General features: G+C 39.0%; 1 protein-coding gene and 1 pseudogene across 1 annotated transcript; one reads left to right on the top strand and one right to left on the bottom strand.

The window, feature by feature from the left end:
- The first annotated feature begins 161 nt into the window (after positions 1-161).
- LOC105047612 (PP2A regulatory subunit TAP46) lies at positions 162-13,777 on the top strand. The gene is made up of 9 exons (XM_010926610.4): positions 162-407; positions 586-708; positions 3,386-3,472; positions 4,205-4,309; positions 6,958-7,119; positions 9,028-9,063; positions 9,183-9,254; positions 10,524-10,804; positions 13,360-13,777. The coding sequence occupies exons 1-9, from the start codon at positions 312-314 to the stop codon at positions 13,595-13,597; spliced, it is 1,200 nt and encodes a 399-aa protein (XP_010924912.2). The 5' UTR covers positions 162-311; the 3' UTR covers positions 13,598-13,777.
- A 984-nt stretch (positions 13,778-14,761) lies between these two features.
- Positions 14,762-19,144, bottom strand: LOC105047613 (auxin response factor 11-like; annotated as a pseudogene).
- Between the last annotated feature and the right edge of the window lie 793 nt (positions 19,145-19,937).

Here is a 19,937-nt window from a genome sequence, read left to right as displayed (position 1 = left end):
ATCTTCGACTCCGATTGAGAGCCGGCGAGAGGAGGGAGAAGACTCCCTTTCCCTATTTTCTTTCTATTTTTTTTTTTTTTGGGCTTTGTTACATGGGCTGGGATTTTTACATGGGTTGGGCCATCACATTATTGTTATGGGCTTCTATTTCCCTTCGTCCTTGTGTTTTTCGTCCCCAGTCCCGCACTCTCGTCGTCCCTAGGTCCGCGCCTTTGTCTCGCATCATTATCGTTATCGCTCGGCTCCAAATCCTCTTCGAGATTGATTTCTAGGGTTTCCTTCGATCGGATTCACGTTCTTGGTTCGATCCTATGGGGGAATGGAAGGTGGAAGAGATGCCCCTCCCCGCGCTCTTCGACCAGGCAAGAAAGATCCACTCCATGGCATCCGAATCCTCCATCAATCAGGTACTCTCTTCTTCTTCTTCTTCTTCTTCTTCTTCTTTTTTGCTTCCCCAATCTCGCGGTAAAGCGACTATCTTTCTCGGATTTTCTTTGATTTCTTCGTACCATGATTATGATTATTCGCCTGAGATGTAGTAGTTGTTGTTCTTTTCTCTCTTTTTTGTCAATTTTTATTTTATAGGAGATATTGATGAAGGGAATCGAGGCCCTGCGCCGCTGTGATGAGATGGTAAGCAAGCTGGGATTGTTTTCCTCGAATGAGACGAAGGACGATGTCAGCACTGCTAATCTGAAATATCTCTTGGTCAGTTTTATGTCTGCGATAATTGATTAAATGTTTTCTTTTCTTTTTTTAATTAATTGATCGTGGGTTGTATATTTCTTTGGAATCTTGCAAAGAGTTCCGAGTAAAGAAATGCCCTTAATTTGCTTACATGATTCGGTTAATATGAGAAAATGCTGAAAAGAAAATAATTAGCTATAGTTTATAGTACCTAATTTTAGTTGGATATGCATATGTGCTGCGGTATGAAGTAGCGATGGTTTGCGACCTGTGGAGAATATATTATCTTTCTATGCTTAGAAAAAAGAAGAAGAAAAAAGAATAGAAGAACGAGATAGTGGCTTGTATGGGGATTTACTATTGCTTCAGTGAAAGGAAGTTGAGGCTGGGCATTTTTACCGCTCAGGACCATTGGCTGGAGTTGTGGCCTAATCATGAAGGCAAGGATGAGAAAGGTGGTATTTGGAAAAAGTTTATTTTAGGCTGCACTTTTTTATGTACATATGTGCAGTTGCTCTGAAGATGAATAGAAGCCTTTTAAGTCAATGATTTGAAGCTTTACGGAGCATCACAGGCTTAAGGGAAGCAACGTTAAGGCAGCACATGTCTTGGTGCAATCATTCTGGAGTTCAGAGCATGCAAACTATTTTGATTTTTTGATATTGTGCATGTATTTCAAGACTGCACTAACAAACTTCATGTATCAGAGCCCTATACATTTTTTAGTTTTTCGGTCATATCACTTGTCAAAGACTTCTCCTCCATATCGAGACTTGATATCTATCTTTTTGAGAGTAGAAATTTCTTATTTTGGGAGGAAGGATCATCCTTGTCAAGGCTTCAATCTAACCATGTAGTTGAAGTCTTACTTTTTATTCGAGTTTTTGAAAGCCTTGAAAGTTAAAGGTTTGCAAATTTTTTCATTTGGGAGGTCCGAAATGGAGGCTTGAGTTGCTCCTTGGTGAAGGTGGAGGCATCTTGCAACTGTCTAGGCGAGAAGGGGTTTGGTTTTGATAACCTGATGACTTGCAATTGGATCCTAGCCTTAGAAGGCTGGGATTCTTATGGTTTTGGCAGAAGCTTGATAAGGACCAGTGCTAGTAGAACAAGGATAGCTAGGCTAACATAGATAGATTATCCATTGCAAGAAGAATGCATTCGAGTGATAGAATTGATTTTCCCTTTGGCTTGCATGGTTAAGGGGAAGTAGTTTTTTTTTTTTTTTGAACTTTTTGCAGGTGTTTCTAGATGAATTTCACCTTTTTGGAGGCTTGAGGGTGTCTAAGCTTGTGACATCAGTATCTATACAAGTACAAGGAGAGTGGCTTGGGACATTTAGACGGGACTTCATAGATGATGGGCTTGCTAGTTACATTACTGTTTGTTTACCATTAGTTCACTTTACTGAATGGAGGTTAGGAAGCTTGGCAAAACTCTTATTTAGAATCATGCATGAGCCTTATTCAATGCTAAGTGTTTTTTTTCCTCGAAAAAAAAAAAAAGAACTTGCTTGGAGTAGATTTGCACCCATGAAGTCATTGTGTCTTTACTTGCTAGCTGTAGTAATTTGGATCCTTTTGGGAGGTTTATCAAGATTTGTAAGTATGTGCAACCCAGATTTATACATATGCATGCATGTATGCATGTATTTATGAACAAGATTACATTTTGAAATTTTACAAGATGTCAATGATGAACTCGCTTATATATATATAAAAAAAAAAAATTAACTTTAGCAGACTTCAGAAGCTACATTGCATTGGAGAAAAATATGATATGTGGCATGGATACAGAAAAGGAGTATCTAACCAAGGCATGCAGTTTATAGCAAACATTTTTGATGTATTTGGAGTTCATGGAAATGATGAATGGATTTTGCCTACACCTTTGTATGTTCTGATTGAATTACATTTTAAACCTGGTATGATTGATGCAGTTATGCAGAAGAGCAATATCTTTCCTAGGCTACAATCTTCATTAAGGACTGCAGGTTGCTTAATGTTAAAGGTGGTGCGGTCATGAGATGTTATCGATGATAGATATATGCCACTACAAATCCTATTAAGAGAGATGCCCTTATTCTGTTGGAAGGTCCAGGACCAAAAGATTAATTGGAGTACATATTCTTGTATTCTTTTGTCCAAGTGGTTAAATGTCGAATTAAGTGCATGTTGATTTATGGACTCATGTTAATGAATACATGCATTGTCTTATTATGGGAGGTGATTTTTGAAATATAATTCAATGAATGCTCAGAGGTAATCCATCCTAGCAATACTTGCAGTTATGAATATATGTTTCCTAAGTTAATGGCATACCTTTTGCTCAAGTTGCTGTTATGCTGTTGAAGTGGATCTTAAATCTGCTTGTTAAGTACAGGGCTAGAAGTATTTTTTGTGGAATCCGATTTTGATTTTCACTTGATTCCTTTGGAAGAGTTTCCTGTCTTGTAGCTTGCTTTATTTAAATTTCCTTTTATCCTTAAAAGTCTGAACTTTGAGAAGTTATAATCACAAGAGTCAAGTTCTTGGACATCAAGGGTGTGCTAATTGAAGCTAATGACATCATCAAGCTACGACTTAATATTTATAACATAGGGAATGAGCTTAATTATATACTCATCTTCCTTAATGGTTTATATTTATACAAGTTTGTGCAGCAACAATTAATGAATTTATTTATTTATTTGTATCTTCAGGTTCCATTTTATCTTGGAGAATTGACAGAAAAAGTTGTACAAGATGACAGGATACAAGTTCTCAAGATATCACAGGACCAGTTGAAGGTTACTTTTCATTCCATGTATGAACTTTACATGTAGTCTTTGTTAGCAAACAATAGTTGCCAGCATCTATTGCTTTTTCATCATTTTCTAGTCTATTTTGTTTAGTTGTATCTGTTATGGGTTGGGATTGTTAGCCTTTCGTGTTGAGCCAGGCCTCAATTTTCCAAGCCCAACAAAAAGCAGGCCCAGCTTGGGCTTAACATTTTTTAACTCTCAACCAACTTGATTTCCCCTTCTCCCTTCCCTCTCTTCTGCTCACACCAAGGCTATCCCTATCTCCCGCTGTCCATTCTCTTTCTCCTTTTCCTTCCCTCACTTTGCTCACACCACCTTGTACCCCCTTCTCCCATTGACTACCCCTCTCTCTCTCATGCACCCATGCATGCATTTGCTCAGTCACCCCACAAACCCCTAGCCATCTTTCAGGACCGGCTTCCTCCCTCTCTCCCTCTCTGTCTCTCCTCGATCAGGTTAATTAGGGCCTATTTGAGCTTGTTGGTTTGCTTGGTCTTGGCCCAATAATATCGGATCAGTCCGGTTGGGTCCGGGCCTCCATCATATATAGCAGGCCAGTCTGAGGCTTTGGCATTTAGGCCCATTGTTGAGCCAGGTGTAGGCCAAAAACTGTCTTGATTGTAGATTTTGGCTGTCTGGACCCACCTGGCCTAGAAGATGCTCAGGTCTATATCAATGCTTTCTTGTTTTCTTCATCATTACGTGTGTATATTTCAGGAGTTCATTTCAATTTGTGAGGCATTAGAGCTTGTACCTAATGATGAGTTAGAGACATTTGGGCAAGAAGGGGCAGATACTTTTGCAGCTCGACGGGCAAAAAAGGTTTTTCTTCTATCACCATAGTGTTGTAGAAATTTACATATGTTATTATTGCAACTTAGAAGGTTATCTATCTCCTAGTCTATCATTTTCTAACTTCTTCTAAGGTTTATACAGATAGATATGTTATGACAAAAGACTAACAAGTTTACTGTGTCCTTAATTCTGTCACCTTAGTTGTCAACATTCACATTTTATTAGTTAAGTGTTTAATCTAAGCACGTGTTATTTATAATGACCTACTTTTTTTTTTTTGATTGTTTCATGTTTGTTTGGCTATTTGGGCATTGCCTTTCTAGTTAAAAGTTTAAGCTTTGTGTGGTAGGAGATCTCACCTCTGTGAATCATAAAAATATGTGATTTCGTTGTAGTCTTATCTCTCTCTAAAGCTACTCTCTGCTATGTAGTTGGCTTTGCCTCAGCAAAATCCATTATCTTGGAACTTGGGACTATATGATGGACTATGTTGTGACTGTGAGAATAGCTTAAGCAAGACTCAAACAATTGCTCTGTATAGGCTAAGGATTGTCACTGTTTACCATAAGCATCCTAACATAGGAAACTCCATAATAACAACTTAGAAGTTAAGGATCCACTGCTGTGAAGTTGGTTTAGATAAAATGAGAAATATGCAGTTTCACTCCAAATTCATGTCCAGCATAACACAGATATTTGCGGGGAAGATTTCTTTATGTTGTTGCTGTTGTTGTCATTTTGATTGCCTGGGGGGCCAATTGCCACTAATAAAATCATCACCAAAACTTCCAGCTCTTGCAAACTCCAATGGCTGACAAAGTAACAAGTACCCTCAAATCTGCAGTCTGTTATCTGCCTGAAACCCTGCAAGCCAGTCAGTTGGTCGATTACTTTCCTTTTAAGAATAAGTAGCTTGGAAAGATAGGAAGCTGTGTACCAGGAACAATTGTATAACTGTGTCAAACTGGGTGTGTCTCTATGTTTTGATCCAAGTGATGGCTGTCATTGAATCACCCTCTAGCCAAACTCATTTGGTCTGGAACTTCTCTTTAGCAACCACAAACCTTCCTACATGAAACAAAAAATTGGCGTAGGGCACAAAGCAAGGTTGGAGTTTTCCCTGATTCCACATAAGATCTAGGGTATTTAACGGCCTTAGATATTTGGTTGTTGCTATGCTGGTGACACTTCAACATCCTTAAATGTTTGGCTGTTGCTATGCTGGTGACCATCTAAGGTTTATAGCAGCCTTAAATGTTTGGCTGTTGTTATGCTGGTGTAGATCATCATGTGGCATGCTTACAGTGTGTGAGGTCTACTTTTCTGGTTGGTTAGTGTAGTGACCCGAATCAGGGAGCTATTTGTATGCTGCTGTTCGGTATATGATCAGGTAAATGTTGCAAGACTTATCAGAAAAGCACTTTTGGACTCCTTTGGTTCGTGGAAGAACTTTTCTTCCTAACTTCCTGGGAAGCTGGGAAATTACTTCCTGGGAATAGGATTTTGATATGTTTGGTTGACCATGGGAAGGTGACTTATTATAAAGTAGCTTATGTTTGGATGAACACCTATTTTTCTGAAAAAAATTGTGTAAAATACCTATTATATCCTTAGTAGATATAAAAACATACATATTTACTCATAAACTTTATATAAATATTAATGTTATATTTATTTAATATAAATATAATATTAATATATTATAATATAACATTAGACTATAATAATTTATTATGTTAATATAATACTAATATATTAATATAATATGAATATTTTAATATAATAAATTTATTAATATAGATATAAATATTATATTATATTAATATAAATATTATATTAATATTAATAAAAATATTATATTAATATAAATATTAAAATAATATTAAAATATAATAAATATTAATATTATATTTATATAAATATTAAAATAATATTTATATAATATTATATTACTATTCAGTATTTTATTCTAACCATCTATTGATATTTTACTAAATTTTAGCTATAGATCTTAAAAAGGTATTTTAGGAAAGAAAAAAGTATCACCATTTCCCATGTCACGAGAAGTACCAAAATCCATCTTCCCCATGGATTTTCACTTCCCATGAAATGTTGGAAGTGACTTCCCATGAGAAGTACTTTTTTCACTCTCTCTCCTTTAAAAAATCCAACCAAATAAGAGGCATTTTCTCCACTTCCCAGGAAGTATCTCTTCCTCTCTCCACTTTCCGTCAACCAAACGAGTCCTTTATGCAGTTATCTTAGAAAGTCTGAGTTGAATAGACCTTTTGCCTCTTTTATACACTTGTAAACTTATACAGAACACTTTTGCTTCTTTTATACGTCTTAATCCATGAATATGGTGGATTATCTTTTAAATTTTTAATGCATTTTTTAAACATTATAGAACCTGCTTGTTCATTTTCTCCAAAAATTAAAAAAAAAAAAAAAAACTTGGTTGTTTTTTTGATCACTTGATGATCAGGTAACTTTTAGCCTCTATAAACAAATGAGACTCATGATGCAGAAATGGAAATAGTTGATGGTTATTCTAGAACAGAAGTTTACATGCAGCTTGTAGTAGTGTCACTTTGGGATATATGTTAGTGTGAATATAACTATTACTCTATCCTGATTATGCACAATTTCATTCATTTTGATTCAACCGAGGCTAGATTGCTCGGTTCAAATGGCAGAAAGCTGCAGAAGCAAAGCTGCAAGAAATTAAAGAAAGAAAGGAGAGACGTGGACGGTCATTGAGGGCAGCAGCTCTGTCCACACCTGTTGAAGCTGGGGAGGAGGATGAACAAGATGATGATGGAGAAGAAGAAAGAGAGGTTAGCTTCCACTTTTTGAGAAGAGAAGCTCCAATTGTACATAAACTTATCAGATCAGATACAAACTACTACTGAGGTGTCATTTGTTATTTGAAGAGTCAGATCTGAGCTTTAAATCAACATGCTTGTCTGGAATATTTTGCTTTGTGTATTGTTATCTACCTTTTCCCATTTTTAGTTATTACACTTGATCTGCCTCCAGTTGTCCCATAGGTAAAGTACTTTTAATCATTTAGATCCCCTAATTCTCTTTTTCCTTTTTCCCAGGTTGTTTCATAATTTTGATGCCATGTGCTGTTATTGCTATGTTAAGTTTGTTTGATAACCTTGATGATTTCTGCTTACTGTTAGCCCTTTATCTCTTACAAAGCATGCAGATGTTCACTTGTTTTAATTATAATTGATTTTGGCTTGCTAGAAAACACATTATATAATGAGATTAATTTCATTTCATTTGTCTCCTTGTACACAATCAGCTCTGGCTATCTGCATATTTGGCTCATGATTGAATAGGTTAGGATGTAGTGCTTTGTAAAATAGTCACACTGATAACTGGCTAGACTATTTGGTGTCAGATATATTTAAATTTGTATCTTTCCAAGGATCAGTGAAAAATTTCTATTGTTGTATGATTGTATCCATAAAAGATACAAGTACTGCATATTTTTTAGGTGGGATCTCTTCTTTGCCTTAAGGAATCTTCACTTGTGTAATTGACCGTGTGAGTGCCAAAGTTGCTCCAATGCTCCATAACTCTGATATAGATGTGGCTTAGAAAATAATCATCTCGAGACCTAGATGCTAAAATCTGTATTCAGTGAATTCGTCTTCCAGCTTGAGTGATAGCTATTTTCAGAGGCAACCTTCTTCTTTTCAGTCAAGTGAGCTGATTTAGCTTTCAACTTGTTATTGGTATGAAGTTCCTTAAGGTTTAATGGGGAGCCTTTATTTCCTGATGTACTATCATACATTGACTCTAGCTGTAGTCAGAATCACTTGTCTACCATGCTACGCCCAATTCAGATCTTTATAGACACAATGGGAATCTTTCTAGACACTATGGTCCTCCCAAGCACCTGCTTCCTAATGGAGTAATGTTCCTTTATTTCAACAAATTTTCTTGGTTACTTATTCTTTTTTCTGCTTTTTTTATTAATCTTGTATCAGTTCGTAAAACAAGTGAAGTATGTTATCTGAGCTCTCGCACCTAGATCGAAGAATCCTTGGTGGCATGTATTAGCCACTCAGACATGCATCAAACACTTCACATGCTTTTTAAATTTTTTGATTGTAGACTTTAGAGGTTGGTGGAATTGAATCAATTGAATATTTTTGACACTTTAATTTCCAAGGAAGCATCACCAATTTTGTTGCATGCATATACTTTTCACTGTACACATCAAAGAGGTCATGATCATTGGAATCTTTGGAATCGAACGTCAGACGATGAATTACCTTGTACGTTAGCTAACACTTAATAACTAAGCACTTTATCAATTTAAGATAGAAGATAAAACATCTAATTGCATATTAGTTCTACAATATTGAAAAATTAATAGAAGATATGAATAAGATTAACTTATTCATTTCTTATGTCACCCAAGATTTCTTTTCCCTCCCTTCTATCACCTAATAGGGCATGCAGATACATGTTGATATTTGATTATTGTGTCTGTGATGGCTAGATTTTGAGCATTAAAGAATCTGACTATCACTTCTATTGTTTTGTTTTGATTTGAGCATTTTCTAAGTTGTACATGCAGATGCTATTTTGCAACAATTACATGCATAGTGTATGTCAAAATATTGAATGTTCTAAACTTTTTTGACTGTTGCATAACTTTTTTTTTTAATCCATTGCATAAAAATTATCCATCCTTCTAAATATTCATTTTGTGTATGTTGCAGGCATGGCTAATTACAATCTCCTTAGCTCTTTGTAAGGTTGGTTTGGTCAGATTGTTTATTAAAGTTGTTGGTTTGTAAAATATGTTCCATCCTTTTTTTCTTTTTCTTTTTCCTCTGGGAATAATACATGCTTACATCTGTTTCTTTGCTTACAGGCTTTTGATCTTCTGGACATGCTAAAAAAAGAGGAAGAGATGCTTCTTGCTGTGAAAGAAAAACAATCAAAGGTATTACTACACAATTTTATTTATTTATTTATTTATTGTGGCAGTCGGGGGGAGGCAAGCAGTGCTGCTGAGTGTTGTTTAGACTTTAGAGATATTTTAATGCTGATTGTAGGGATCGTAACTTCTCAGTTTGAGTCATTTTGATATCCTTAGTAAATGGTTCAAGCTTGACTTGGACCACACCTGACCTGTCACATGTCTATGCCAGCCATTTTTGACCCATACACTTCGGCATCTCAACCACTTTGACTAACCCTATTTGATAAGTTTGATGTTTGTTCAACTTGTATGATCTCTAGAGTTGACTTGACTCAATCCAATTGACTGAATTCATTGACCTTTCCTCGCTTGCATGCCACAGCAATTTAAAAACGGAAAGGGAAGAAAAACATGGCATGACTTCTGATTCATAGCATTTACTTTGAACACAAAACAATGATAATTTTGAATTGAAAAACCAATAGAAGTAATAAAAGGAAATAAAAGAAAAAAAATTAAAGTCTTCTCATGTCTGTAGATATTGGAAAGCTAATTCAAATGCTATTCTGATGATTTAAGCCTCACTTATACCTTTTCCATCTACTATGCCACTCCTTTTTGTTTGCTACTCTAGGAGCTTAGTTTCTGGTCTGAGTCGTGCTTCACGCCAGTCACTGATTCACTCAATGACCCTTAGACTTGTCATATGTTCTTCATATTCCTTGCATCTGGCACTTACCAGCCTAGTCTTCATATCGTCTCTTGTAAAATCATCATTTTTATTTGAACCTTTATTGATAAATTCTTCCATCCTTATTTAAAATTGGCTACCATATTATAAATGTCCATATCAAACACCAAGCTTGGTGGTTAATTTAAATGTGCGCAGCCATAATTGGATTGCCAATTATATAGATAAAATTATTATTGGTAAGGGCAGGATTCGCTGTCTCAGTACCGCACCCCGTACCAATGAAATCCCACTATAGTATCTATACGCAGTATGGTATGATGCGGCTGTGTCAGTATAGGACAATTCGGAGTACCTGTACGGTATCGGTATAGTACGGTATGCTCCATAGCATCTAGTACGAACGGTACGACAAAATGTTGGGTAAGAGAGTGCTTCGTTGTTAGAGAGTAATACAGCAGTGGTAACATACGCAACTTGGAAAACCAAGTGATTGATTTTGAATGATCAGATTTTTTATGATAATGGTGTTCTACAAACCAGTGGTTCATCCTTTTTCTTCCTTTTGCTATTGTAATTCTAACCAAACTATATGGCAGGAGGGGGACAAAGAATTTATTCGTGAGATTCTTGACGAGCGTACAAAAAGAGTTGAAACTTGGCATCGCAATGCTGCAAGTCAAGCACCATTTCTAAAACCTGCAGACCCCATCACTTGTGCAACTTTTGCTCAGGATGTTATAGAAGGGAGAGCAAACATTTCACAAGCACATGAACACAAACACCAGCCTCTGATATTTGGACCCGCAAGTCTAGTGGGTGGGAGATTAACAGGTGAGAGGGAAAGAATGGCAGCACAAGTCTTCCAACTAGGGTACAGGTATGCTTCAAAGTTCTTATGGGGCTTAAATATTAAGTATTTTAGTTTAAATATTTTCAATTTTGGGATGAAGCCATCTTAATTTGGAGTGTGAATTTTTTCAAGTTTGGATGATAGATAGCCCCTCATAAAAGGATTATCATGCAATACCACAGAACATAAAGATCTTTACCTGAATTTGTGCGTACAACTTTAAGCACTAAATATGCACATTATTTTGTTGGAAAGAAATTCTTACCTCCACAAAGCTGCCATACCTGAGGGTTAACTAGAATTATGAGATGAATGTGTCATCTAAGTTGGTGACTGAATAAGCGTGGCCGAATGCACGAGCCTTCCACCGTTTTGAGGTTTAGGGAGGGTCAAATATGCGCTGCCTTACCCTTGCATGCGGGGATATTGTTACTATGTTTCGAACCCGTGTCATCCAGCTCACAATGGAGCAGCATTACCATTGTGCCAAGACTCATTCTCTATCTCAAGTTGGGGGCTATTGACCTAATTTGTCTAACGGACAGTTCTAAAATTTGCACTCGCTGACAACAGAGCCAAATGTTACTAAATGAAGTACCAACTATGTAGGGTTGGGTGGCGAGTGTTGTTTACTTATGATGCCTTGAGCGCATATCCATGAGGTCTTCTATTAAAATAAAGACTACATTGCTATAGTTACATCTAGTTATTTTTGTCCTTGTATAGATTTCAACTTAACTGAACCAAAACTGACCCTTAGTTTCGGGCTCCAGTCAGTTTTCACTGAAACTGGCCACTTGTATTTCAGTTTCGAGGGTTTCATCCAGTTCTGGCTGGAACCAGACGTAGATGCTGTAAGTCTTATTTTGGTATTTAAAATCATATTGGAGTCATTTTTTCCTTTAACTGCATAGACCATATAATATAAACTTTCAATGTTTTTCCTTTTTCTTGAGTTTAAGGAGGAGATGGATAAACATAACTCTTGACAGGCTGAGGCCATACTACACTTTATAAAGACGAATATGAATAACTGAATTTAAATCATTTCACAGAAGTATATATTTTTATATAAAATAAGTATATCATTTTACAACTATACGCATTTGAGAAAGATCCAGTTAACCTCGAAATTCTGAGCTTTATAATTGTTAAATCAGTAAAAACAACTAAAGTTCAGAAAGTAAATTATATATGTATGTATGCATGTGTACGTGCACGTGTATGCACGTGCCCTCATGTGTTTTCACTATACAGAATTACCAACATACTCAAATTAACTTATTTGACTTCAGTCAAAAAACTGTCAAAGCCACATAAAAAGAACATATATAACACATAACTCTCAAGCATCGTGTGATAACTTTTCTTGGCTTATTTTATTTTTGTTGTTTTCTTGATTTTATTTGACTGAAATTTTTAAATTTTGGAGCATTACTTTCAAAATAAGGCTGTCACTAATTCCTTTAGAACTAGACATAATTTGAACCTGTGGTCTATGAATGTATGATTTGAACCCATGAAATTTCTCAGGCAGGTAATCAGTCTACTAAAACTTTACCCACCCAGGCCAATTATATGTTATTTTAGGTATGAATTGTGACTTTTATAAACCCAATTTGACCCAAACCCTGAATGATGGTTTACCTGGTATATAATGTACTTATATTCCTCATGTTTGAACATATCAATTATAGCCTGACTCTTTCTGCTCAGCGAACAGCTTTTGCGGGCATGAATGAAATTGATCTAACAAATAATATAGCAGCTGCTTGAGACCTGAACTCCTGTCTGATCCATACCCAATCCAACCAAACCCAACCTACTTGACCCAAACTCCGCTTGGTATGCTTGATGGTGATCAGCCCAAATTCTTGGATGTATAGAGTTTACGTTAAATAAGACCTGAATGCCCAATGTGTTTGGGTTGGAGTTAGGACTGTGCAGACTTTGACTCTAAAGTGATGGCACCCTTATTCTAAAGTTTGTGTCAAAGCTTCTGAAACAAGGAAAACTTCATGGACTTGGCTGAAATTGAAACTGGAAGCGAGTTTCCAGGCCTTATTCTACTGAGTAATTGGTTTTAATATTCCCATGCATGCATCAAATGCATTTTATATTGCACATATTTTCTTTATTCTACAGGATATTTTGAGATATTTTGGTACAGAACTTTGTTTTTTGGAGGAATAAGATGGGAATGCCACTAGTTTTCAGTCCCTGAACCTCTTTCTTTGAGCAAGCTCTTCTGGTAAGTTTGCCAGCCAATGGGCCCAACTGGTGTTATTGCAGTACAAATCCAGACATGATTTCAACGAGGTTTGCGTTCTATGATTGTGTACCAATTTATTGAAGAAAAGTGGCACAAATGTTAATCCTAGTAGTGGGTTTACAGACCTTTTACAATTCCTGCATCTGATTTGATTCTCTGCTTTTTCAATGACACAGCCAATGGTCTCTAATGTCGTGATTCAAATATTTCTTGCACTGCTTGTTCTTTGTTTCCTTGAAATGCAAACGAAGTGCAAGATGTGGATGACTCTAGTGTAGGGTGTGCTCACTCTGGGTTTTGGGATTGATAGGTTTCCCACCATGAGCATAGAAGAAGCCGGCTTGCGTGAAATGGAGATGATGAAGAAATGGCAAGAAAGGAATGCGAAGCTCATGGAAGAAGCAAACTCTTCATGGTACAGGGATGATACTAGGTCAGGCACCGAGGAGGATGAGGATGCTGCGGTCGAGAAAGCAAGAGCATGGGATGATTGGAAAGATGACCACCCTCGTGGAGCAGGCAATAAGAAACTCACCCCATGTGGGTAAAAGGTTGGTAGATACACATCCTTCGTATCATAAACTTCACCATGAACCCATAGTTGTGTAGAATTTGATCTATGGATACTTTTTTCCTCGTTTTATTCCATCATGTCGATAAAGAACATTCATTATGTATTACATGTATTACGCGGAGCAGCAGTATATGCCATATGTGATCTGGTGAAAGATTGGATTCTATTGTTGCAAAAATTTTTCTGCTTTGAAATTTTGACCACGAACCATCAAGTGGTTTAAAAATCCTTTGGGTTTAGCTTATCCTGTTGCTTTGGTATTTACATTAAAGCAGAACGGAGTTTGTTTGCACCCACGAGGAAACTATAACCAAAGATGGTCTAAACTTTATTCGTTTTTACCGGAGAAATTTGCCAACATGCTATCCATGGGGGATCTTGGAACCATATATTATGTAACAGCTTGGAGGACTCTGACTGGGGACCAGCTTTTGCCTACAATTTGTATAAGGGTTAATGTAAACGTATTTAATTCCACGTCAATTATTTACAAAAAAAATTTAAAATATTTATATCATATAAAAAAATTAAATAATATCTTTAAATTAATCTTTTTGAATGAGAATTTCAAAATATTATAAATAGTATCGAGAAAGAGTCAGATCTTTTTAGATGAGACTTTAAATTATTATAAATAATATTAAAATTAATTCAATCTATAATCCATATAAACTAAAATATTTAATGACATGAATTTATTAAACTACAATAATGTTTATAAATAGATGTATGAGTTCGAATCTTTAAACCGACTGACGAAGAGGCCAAAACCCAGGAGGAGAAAATATATACAGGTCTATCAAAAAATTTCAAATAATATTTTTCCACTAATTTTTTTTTAATGAAATTCTGAACCATAAGTCTCCATAAGATGTATGACAATTAGAAGCCAAATTATAGGGGAAAAAACTAGTGGCAGGCGAAATATGAATCGTTAAGGCCAGATGATCCGTTAACCAACGAATAACCCCCGCCTTAATCAATACAAATGCATTATATATACCAGATATCAACTGGGCAACAAATGCAATACCGTCCCAGGATCAGCTACACGAGCACAAAGTAGCACAGATTGACGGTAATATTGGCAGCCAGAGGCAAGGTCAGGCTACCACCAGGCACCAAACGAGGGACAAGATTCTATGAACGGTCAAAACACTAGTAAAAGCCACCGCACCAAACTAGTATTCATATATTTACATAGCTTAGACTTCAAAGAGGAATCCAGAAAAAAAAAAAAAAAAGAAAAAAGAAAGAAAGAAAGAAAGACAACATGCCCATAAATTAATCCCAGGCACAGTACCAGAAGATCATAATATTTCACAAGCAAATCATTCCTTCAACTTTTCTTTCCCACCTCTCTTTTGTCCCCCCACCTAAAGCCTAAATGCTTCTGAAAGTATCCAATCATCAACATCTTCATTTATTTAATCCTTCACCTTTTCCCGAATTTTTTAGGCTCTGAAAAAAAAAAAAGAAAAGAAAACAAGCTGCAAATTAGAATGACTACTGTTGATATTTGCCAGGCATGATAAAGTCCATTCTGATCTTTTGTCAGTAAACTCCCACCCAATAGAATGACAAGGATAATCAAAAGACCAAAGTTGAAACCCCACTACCGTTCAGTTTTGGAAGCTTTCTATTTTGGACACCTGGAGAACAGCAGCACTAGTAACCCCACCAGCTCCTTCACCCTCTGATGCTGGAGCTACAGGAAATTTGCCCCTGGGCCTCATCTTCTTTACCTCTTCACTTGTATAGATGGATATCTTCTTCACCATCTTACAGAATTCTCTGCCAGCATTCAAATTTATAAGCCACTTTAGCATCATAGTTTTAAGTAACAATAAGAATCCAATCAACCAGCAAAAACACAAGGTGCGGAAACGCATACGGCCAGGGATCATCACCAACTAGCATCATGTCACCCTCATCATCAGTATATACCACCTCCCATTTGTTCCGATGATGTAGCTCTCCTTTGATATCAAACATCTGCTCCAGCTCCAGTATCAAGTCATCATACCCTTCCAAGTTCGTCAGATCAACGGCCCGGCCAACCGCAATTCCCTGCATGTGAACCTTTGATCACCCATAGATCAGTATCATCATTCCAACACAATTCAACAGAGGCATAGCCATCATGAGGGGTTTTATTTTTACCTTGGTGCGGCTTCTGGTAGGACAGTTCTGATTACCTTGGATCTCCTTTGGAAATGCTTGCAAACCATGTATTGGCTCTTTGGGAGCTTTTGAAAGCCCTGAATGCTGGTCCGAGTCTTCAAGAGATGCAGTGACCTGAAGAGGATCCTCACCGGCGGCACCCGTTAAGCTGATCAGGCCAACAGCTGCCTTCTCAAAGCTACTGGAGGGACTGAACAAATCAATCCCAAATAACCTACAAGTGCTGCTACTCTCCGGTTTCTTCCATGTTTCTATGTTGTTACACAACCTCAACGAAGGCTTCTCATTCAGGGAGCTAGATAAATGCGGCGGCCACGGAGGGTCGGTGGCCTTTGTCTCTCCTTTTACACCCTCAAACAGCTTCAGAGAAACATCTGTCATTGAAGATGATGAACTCTTAAGTGGAGATTGGAGGTCCTTCAACCAGCAATCTGCTAACCTTGAGTCGTGCGGGCTATGGCTTTTCAGGAAATTAGAGTCATTGCTTTCCTTTGGTCTTTGTGGCAAGAGAACCTGTGTCTCAGATGTCTGGGCATCAGGGGCACCTACTTCCTGTGATTGCGTTCTTCCTGTGTACCAGAATCCTGAGGAAGCTTCTGCACTCCAAAAGAACAAGTGGAGAGGAAAGAAGAGATTAGCTTTTATATTACATAAAGAGAATAAGGGGTAAAAAAGGGAGCTTCACCCACATACCAAAGCCTGAGAGATCCCAGGGCGAGCGAGATCTTTTATTCTTCATAAATACTGGTTGAGTTACATGTAAGGCAGTCATGGGACCAGCAAAAGGCTCTATATCCCATGGTGAAACCCTTTCTGATCTCTGGATGTTGGGCTTCATCCCATTGTACCTAAAGCATGCAGCCATTAGCAGCATGACAAGCAGAGAAAAAAATTAATGACAAAGGGAAAGAAAGAAGACTACCTTCAATGATCTCCACTTAGAACTTGCCCATTGAGAAGAAATATCTCCAACTCCAGTTATGGTCCCAGTAAACCTAAAAAATGACAACGGTAAAACAGACTTAATAATATATCTATATTATTAGATCAGTGTGAGCAGCATCTCCCTTCATATTCTTATCAATCACTTGGGCATTGTATCTTAAGAAAATTTCTAGGAGCCCACCTGCATGTACCATGCGGGGCATGGATACATCAGTAAATGAAAGGTAAAAAAAAAAAAAATTATTTCATGGATCACCTTTTCTCTGGAACATCTTCGCCCTCAAATCCCATCTTAAATCTCATCCCGACTGCAAATCCATGTTTAACTGCCTCCAAATACTTGTTAACACGAACAATAAATTGACTAGTCCTGAATTATGTCCACCCAAAAGTAGATTCCTCAGCATGCAAAACGAAGCCAAAAAGAGAGAGAGAGAGAGAGATAAACCCATTCCCAATTGATCATATACTAAGCAACAGTTCTAACCTGGGCTTGTAGAATACTGTGAAAAGAGAGTGAGTTGAGACAGCATGGGATGCAGTGGCAAGCACTCCAAGGTGCATGCTCTGACTCGAGATCACAGAAGATGGAATTGTATTCTGCTGTCGAACGAGGCGTCTAACTCCAACACGCAATTCTTCATTTTCCCCTCTGTAAATAAATTGTAAACAGATGAAGCCATATCCTGTTACAACTTAGAATTCAGGTGGATAAGAAAGCAAAAACATCATAACCTCTCATCCAGGAAATGATACCTCATAAAAATGAATGCATCACCAGCGACTAATCTCTTAGAAGTAACGAACGTACTCCAGCCAGTAGTCAGCAAATGCCTCCGTGGTTGACCTATCCTTTCAGAGTTGCATCAGTATTATTGAACAGAAACCGATGACAAAACCTTACATTTACCCGACACAACTAAACAGGACAGGACGAAAGAATTCAGACATTTTAGATTCATTTAACAAGAGAGGACGTGAGCAATACCTCTAAAGATGTGCTTGAATCGCCATTCAAAACCATGGAGATCCTTGGCAGCGAGCTCCTGAGTTGGGGTTGGCTGCGACATATCCTGTTCCAAGGAGAAGAGCACCCAAAACATATTTGAGAGAACATCTGAACACCAAAAACGGGTTACAAAAACAAACGGGGAGAAAAGATAGAGCTGACAAGAGGAGGGAGGCAGTCGGTGGCATGTCGGCGAAGAACAGAGAACCCCCCATGTGTGCTCGTGTCCGATGCTGTCAAAATCTTGCAGAATGAGTGGACCGTCGGTCTCAGCGGCTCTGGGAGACTGGGGTCAGGACTTGCAGGCTCGCTTTGCTGATAGAATGAAACCAAGTTTCGATTTTTACATCAAGAACTCGACTAGATTCACATCATGTTATGGAAAAATTCTTCTTTTGGAAATCCAGGTGAAACCTACAAAAAAAAGATCATGTAGGTTCTTACATCCGCTTCCGGGAGTAAAGTGATTTGCGCATAGACTTCATCCGTTTCGGGCTCGGCCTGATAAATATCGAAATTTTATGAGCTTCTATATGTATGACATAAATGAAACAACAGTGTCGAATTAAACGTTTCGGGCTCCACATAAACATCAAAGTTCATAATAATCTAACAGAAGATGAGAAAAACAGAGACTGACCCTCAGTTCGATGTTAACAACGCGACAGAGGATCTTCGAAGGAAGATTGAACAGGGGAATCTGCTGGTCCAACTCCTGATCCGTGGACGGCACCAACTATAAACGACCACAGAACCACCACTACTAAGGCCGTAAAAAAAAAACGCAGGACAAAGCTCGATCCAGGAAGAGAAGAAAAGCAGCGGGTCTCCTTAGTCCTCACCTGCTCCATATGACCCTGTGGGAAGTAGAACACCCTCTCGTTCTGCCGCGGGACCTCCACCAGCGGCCCTGCGCACGCCCTCCATAGCTCCTCGGACAGTCCTTCCTCTTCCCACGCTAAAACCCAGCAAAATCCATCAGAAAAAGACCGAAGCAAAAGAACAAAAAGGCGACACCTTTAGAACAACTAGCCACCGCTCACCTCCGTCCGGCCTCTCGGTCGGTCGGCTCGCGGGAGACGCCGATCCAAACGCCATGAGAGACCTCGATTCCCAGAACCACGCGCTTGTCTCTCCAACCCTTCTCTGTCACCAAGCTCGCGCTCTTTTGCGATTGCGAACGCCTAAAAATACCTCCTTTGTCGCTCCCTCGCCTTCCAATTTCCTTAATTCACTCCATTAATGGAGCGGCCGAGCCACTCCCAGGCAAAGAACGACAGAGCCTTGAAAGCGTCCGCCCCACCCTCTCCCCCCGCGTAACCGCCGAATGTCGCTTCCCCTCCCCTGGGAACCGTTTCCCCGACTCCCGTCCGCCCCGGCAACTGCTCGGAGCTCAGAGAGAGAGAGAGAGAGAGGAAAAACGCCGAGTCTCTCTCGCTTTTTTACTCAGGCTTCCTTGTCCTGTTGTGGAGCCAATTGGCTTCCTCCCCCGAGTCCCTCTCCATGGGGTGAGGACAGGTGGGATTACCTGGGGTTAGAGTAACTCGCCCCGGAGGTTATCTGTACCGCGAGGCCAACTGACATCCCCTCTGGTAACGACGGCGCCAAGGATGTTCGATTGATTGACGGGACCCCGCGGGGGCGAGGGTTGACGGAGAACATGACGGGGCGTTGACGGCGTCGGGGCCCCGTTGTCCGCCCGTAGGTAGGCAGCGGTGGTGTCTCGCTCCAGTAACCCCCGGCAGATATTTGGTCAGCACTGCGACCGAAAACTAGACTAAGGAAAGGATTGGCCCTCCCTTCACCCTTTGGTGGGCCCATGGGTCCACGTGCGGAATAGCGCGATCAAGACCGTCCACCTAACCCGTGCCGTTCATCAGGGCCCTGCGTTGTGTACGATATAATTTCTCCCTTCCCAAGTCTTCCATCCACCAACGTGGCCCCAGCTGCGCGTATCTGAAAGCGCCGGTCCGGGAAAGAGCCAATCGCGCCCGTTGGATTTACATATCTCTGGGGCGCACTATTGTTTGGTGGGCCCCGGTACTTTTGATGGTGGGTCTGGTTTTGCTATTCGCCAGGGCCCAGGTTTGGGGGTGGGATGGAGGGGAGATCAGACGGCTCTGGAGCGAGATGGGCGGGGACGGGGCCCACTGGGCTGGATGGAGGGCAGGCGGGG

The sequence above is a fragment of the Elaeis guineensis genome, chromosome 6, assembly GCF_000442705.2.
Source record: "Elaeis guineensis isolate ETL-2024a chromosome 6, EG11, whole genome shotgun sequence".
Taxonomy (NCBI): domain Eukaryota; kingdom Viridiplantae; phylum Streptophyta; class Magnoliopsida; order Arecales; family Arecaceae; genus Elaeis; species Elaeis guineensis.
The sequence above is the reverse complement of the archived record's forward strand: the minus strand, read 5'-3'. Positions and strand labels throughout refer to the sequence as shown.

Coding starts and splice junctions, on each gene's coding strand:
- LOC105047612 (XM_010926610.4), top strand. CDS start 312: ATGGGGGAATGGAAGGTGGAAGAGATGCCCCTCCCCGCGCTCTTCGAC. Junction 4,310..6,957: donor CAGCTCGACGGGCAAAAAAG/GTTTTTCTTCTA, acceptor AACCGAGGCTAG/ATTGCTCGGTTCAAATGGCA. Junction 9,255..10,523: donor TGAAAGAAAAACAATCAAAG/GTATTACTACAC, acceptor ACTATATGGCAG/GAGGGGGACAAAGAATTTAT.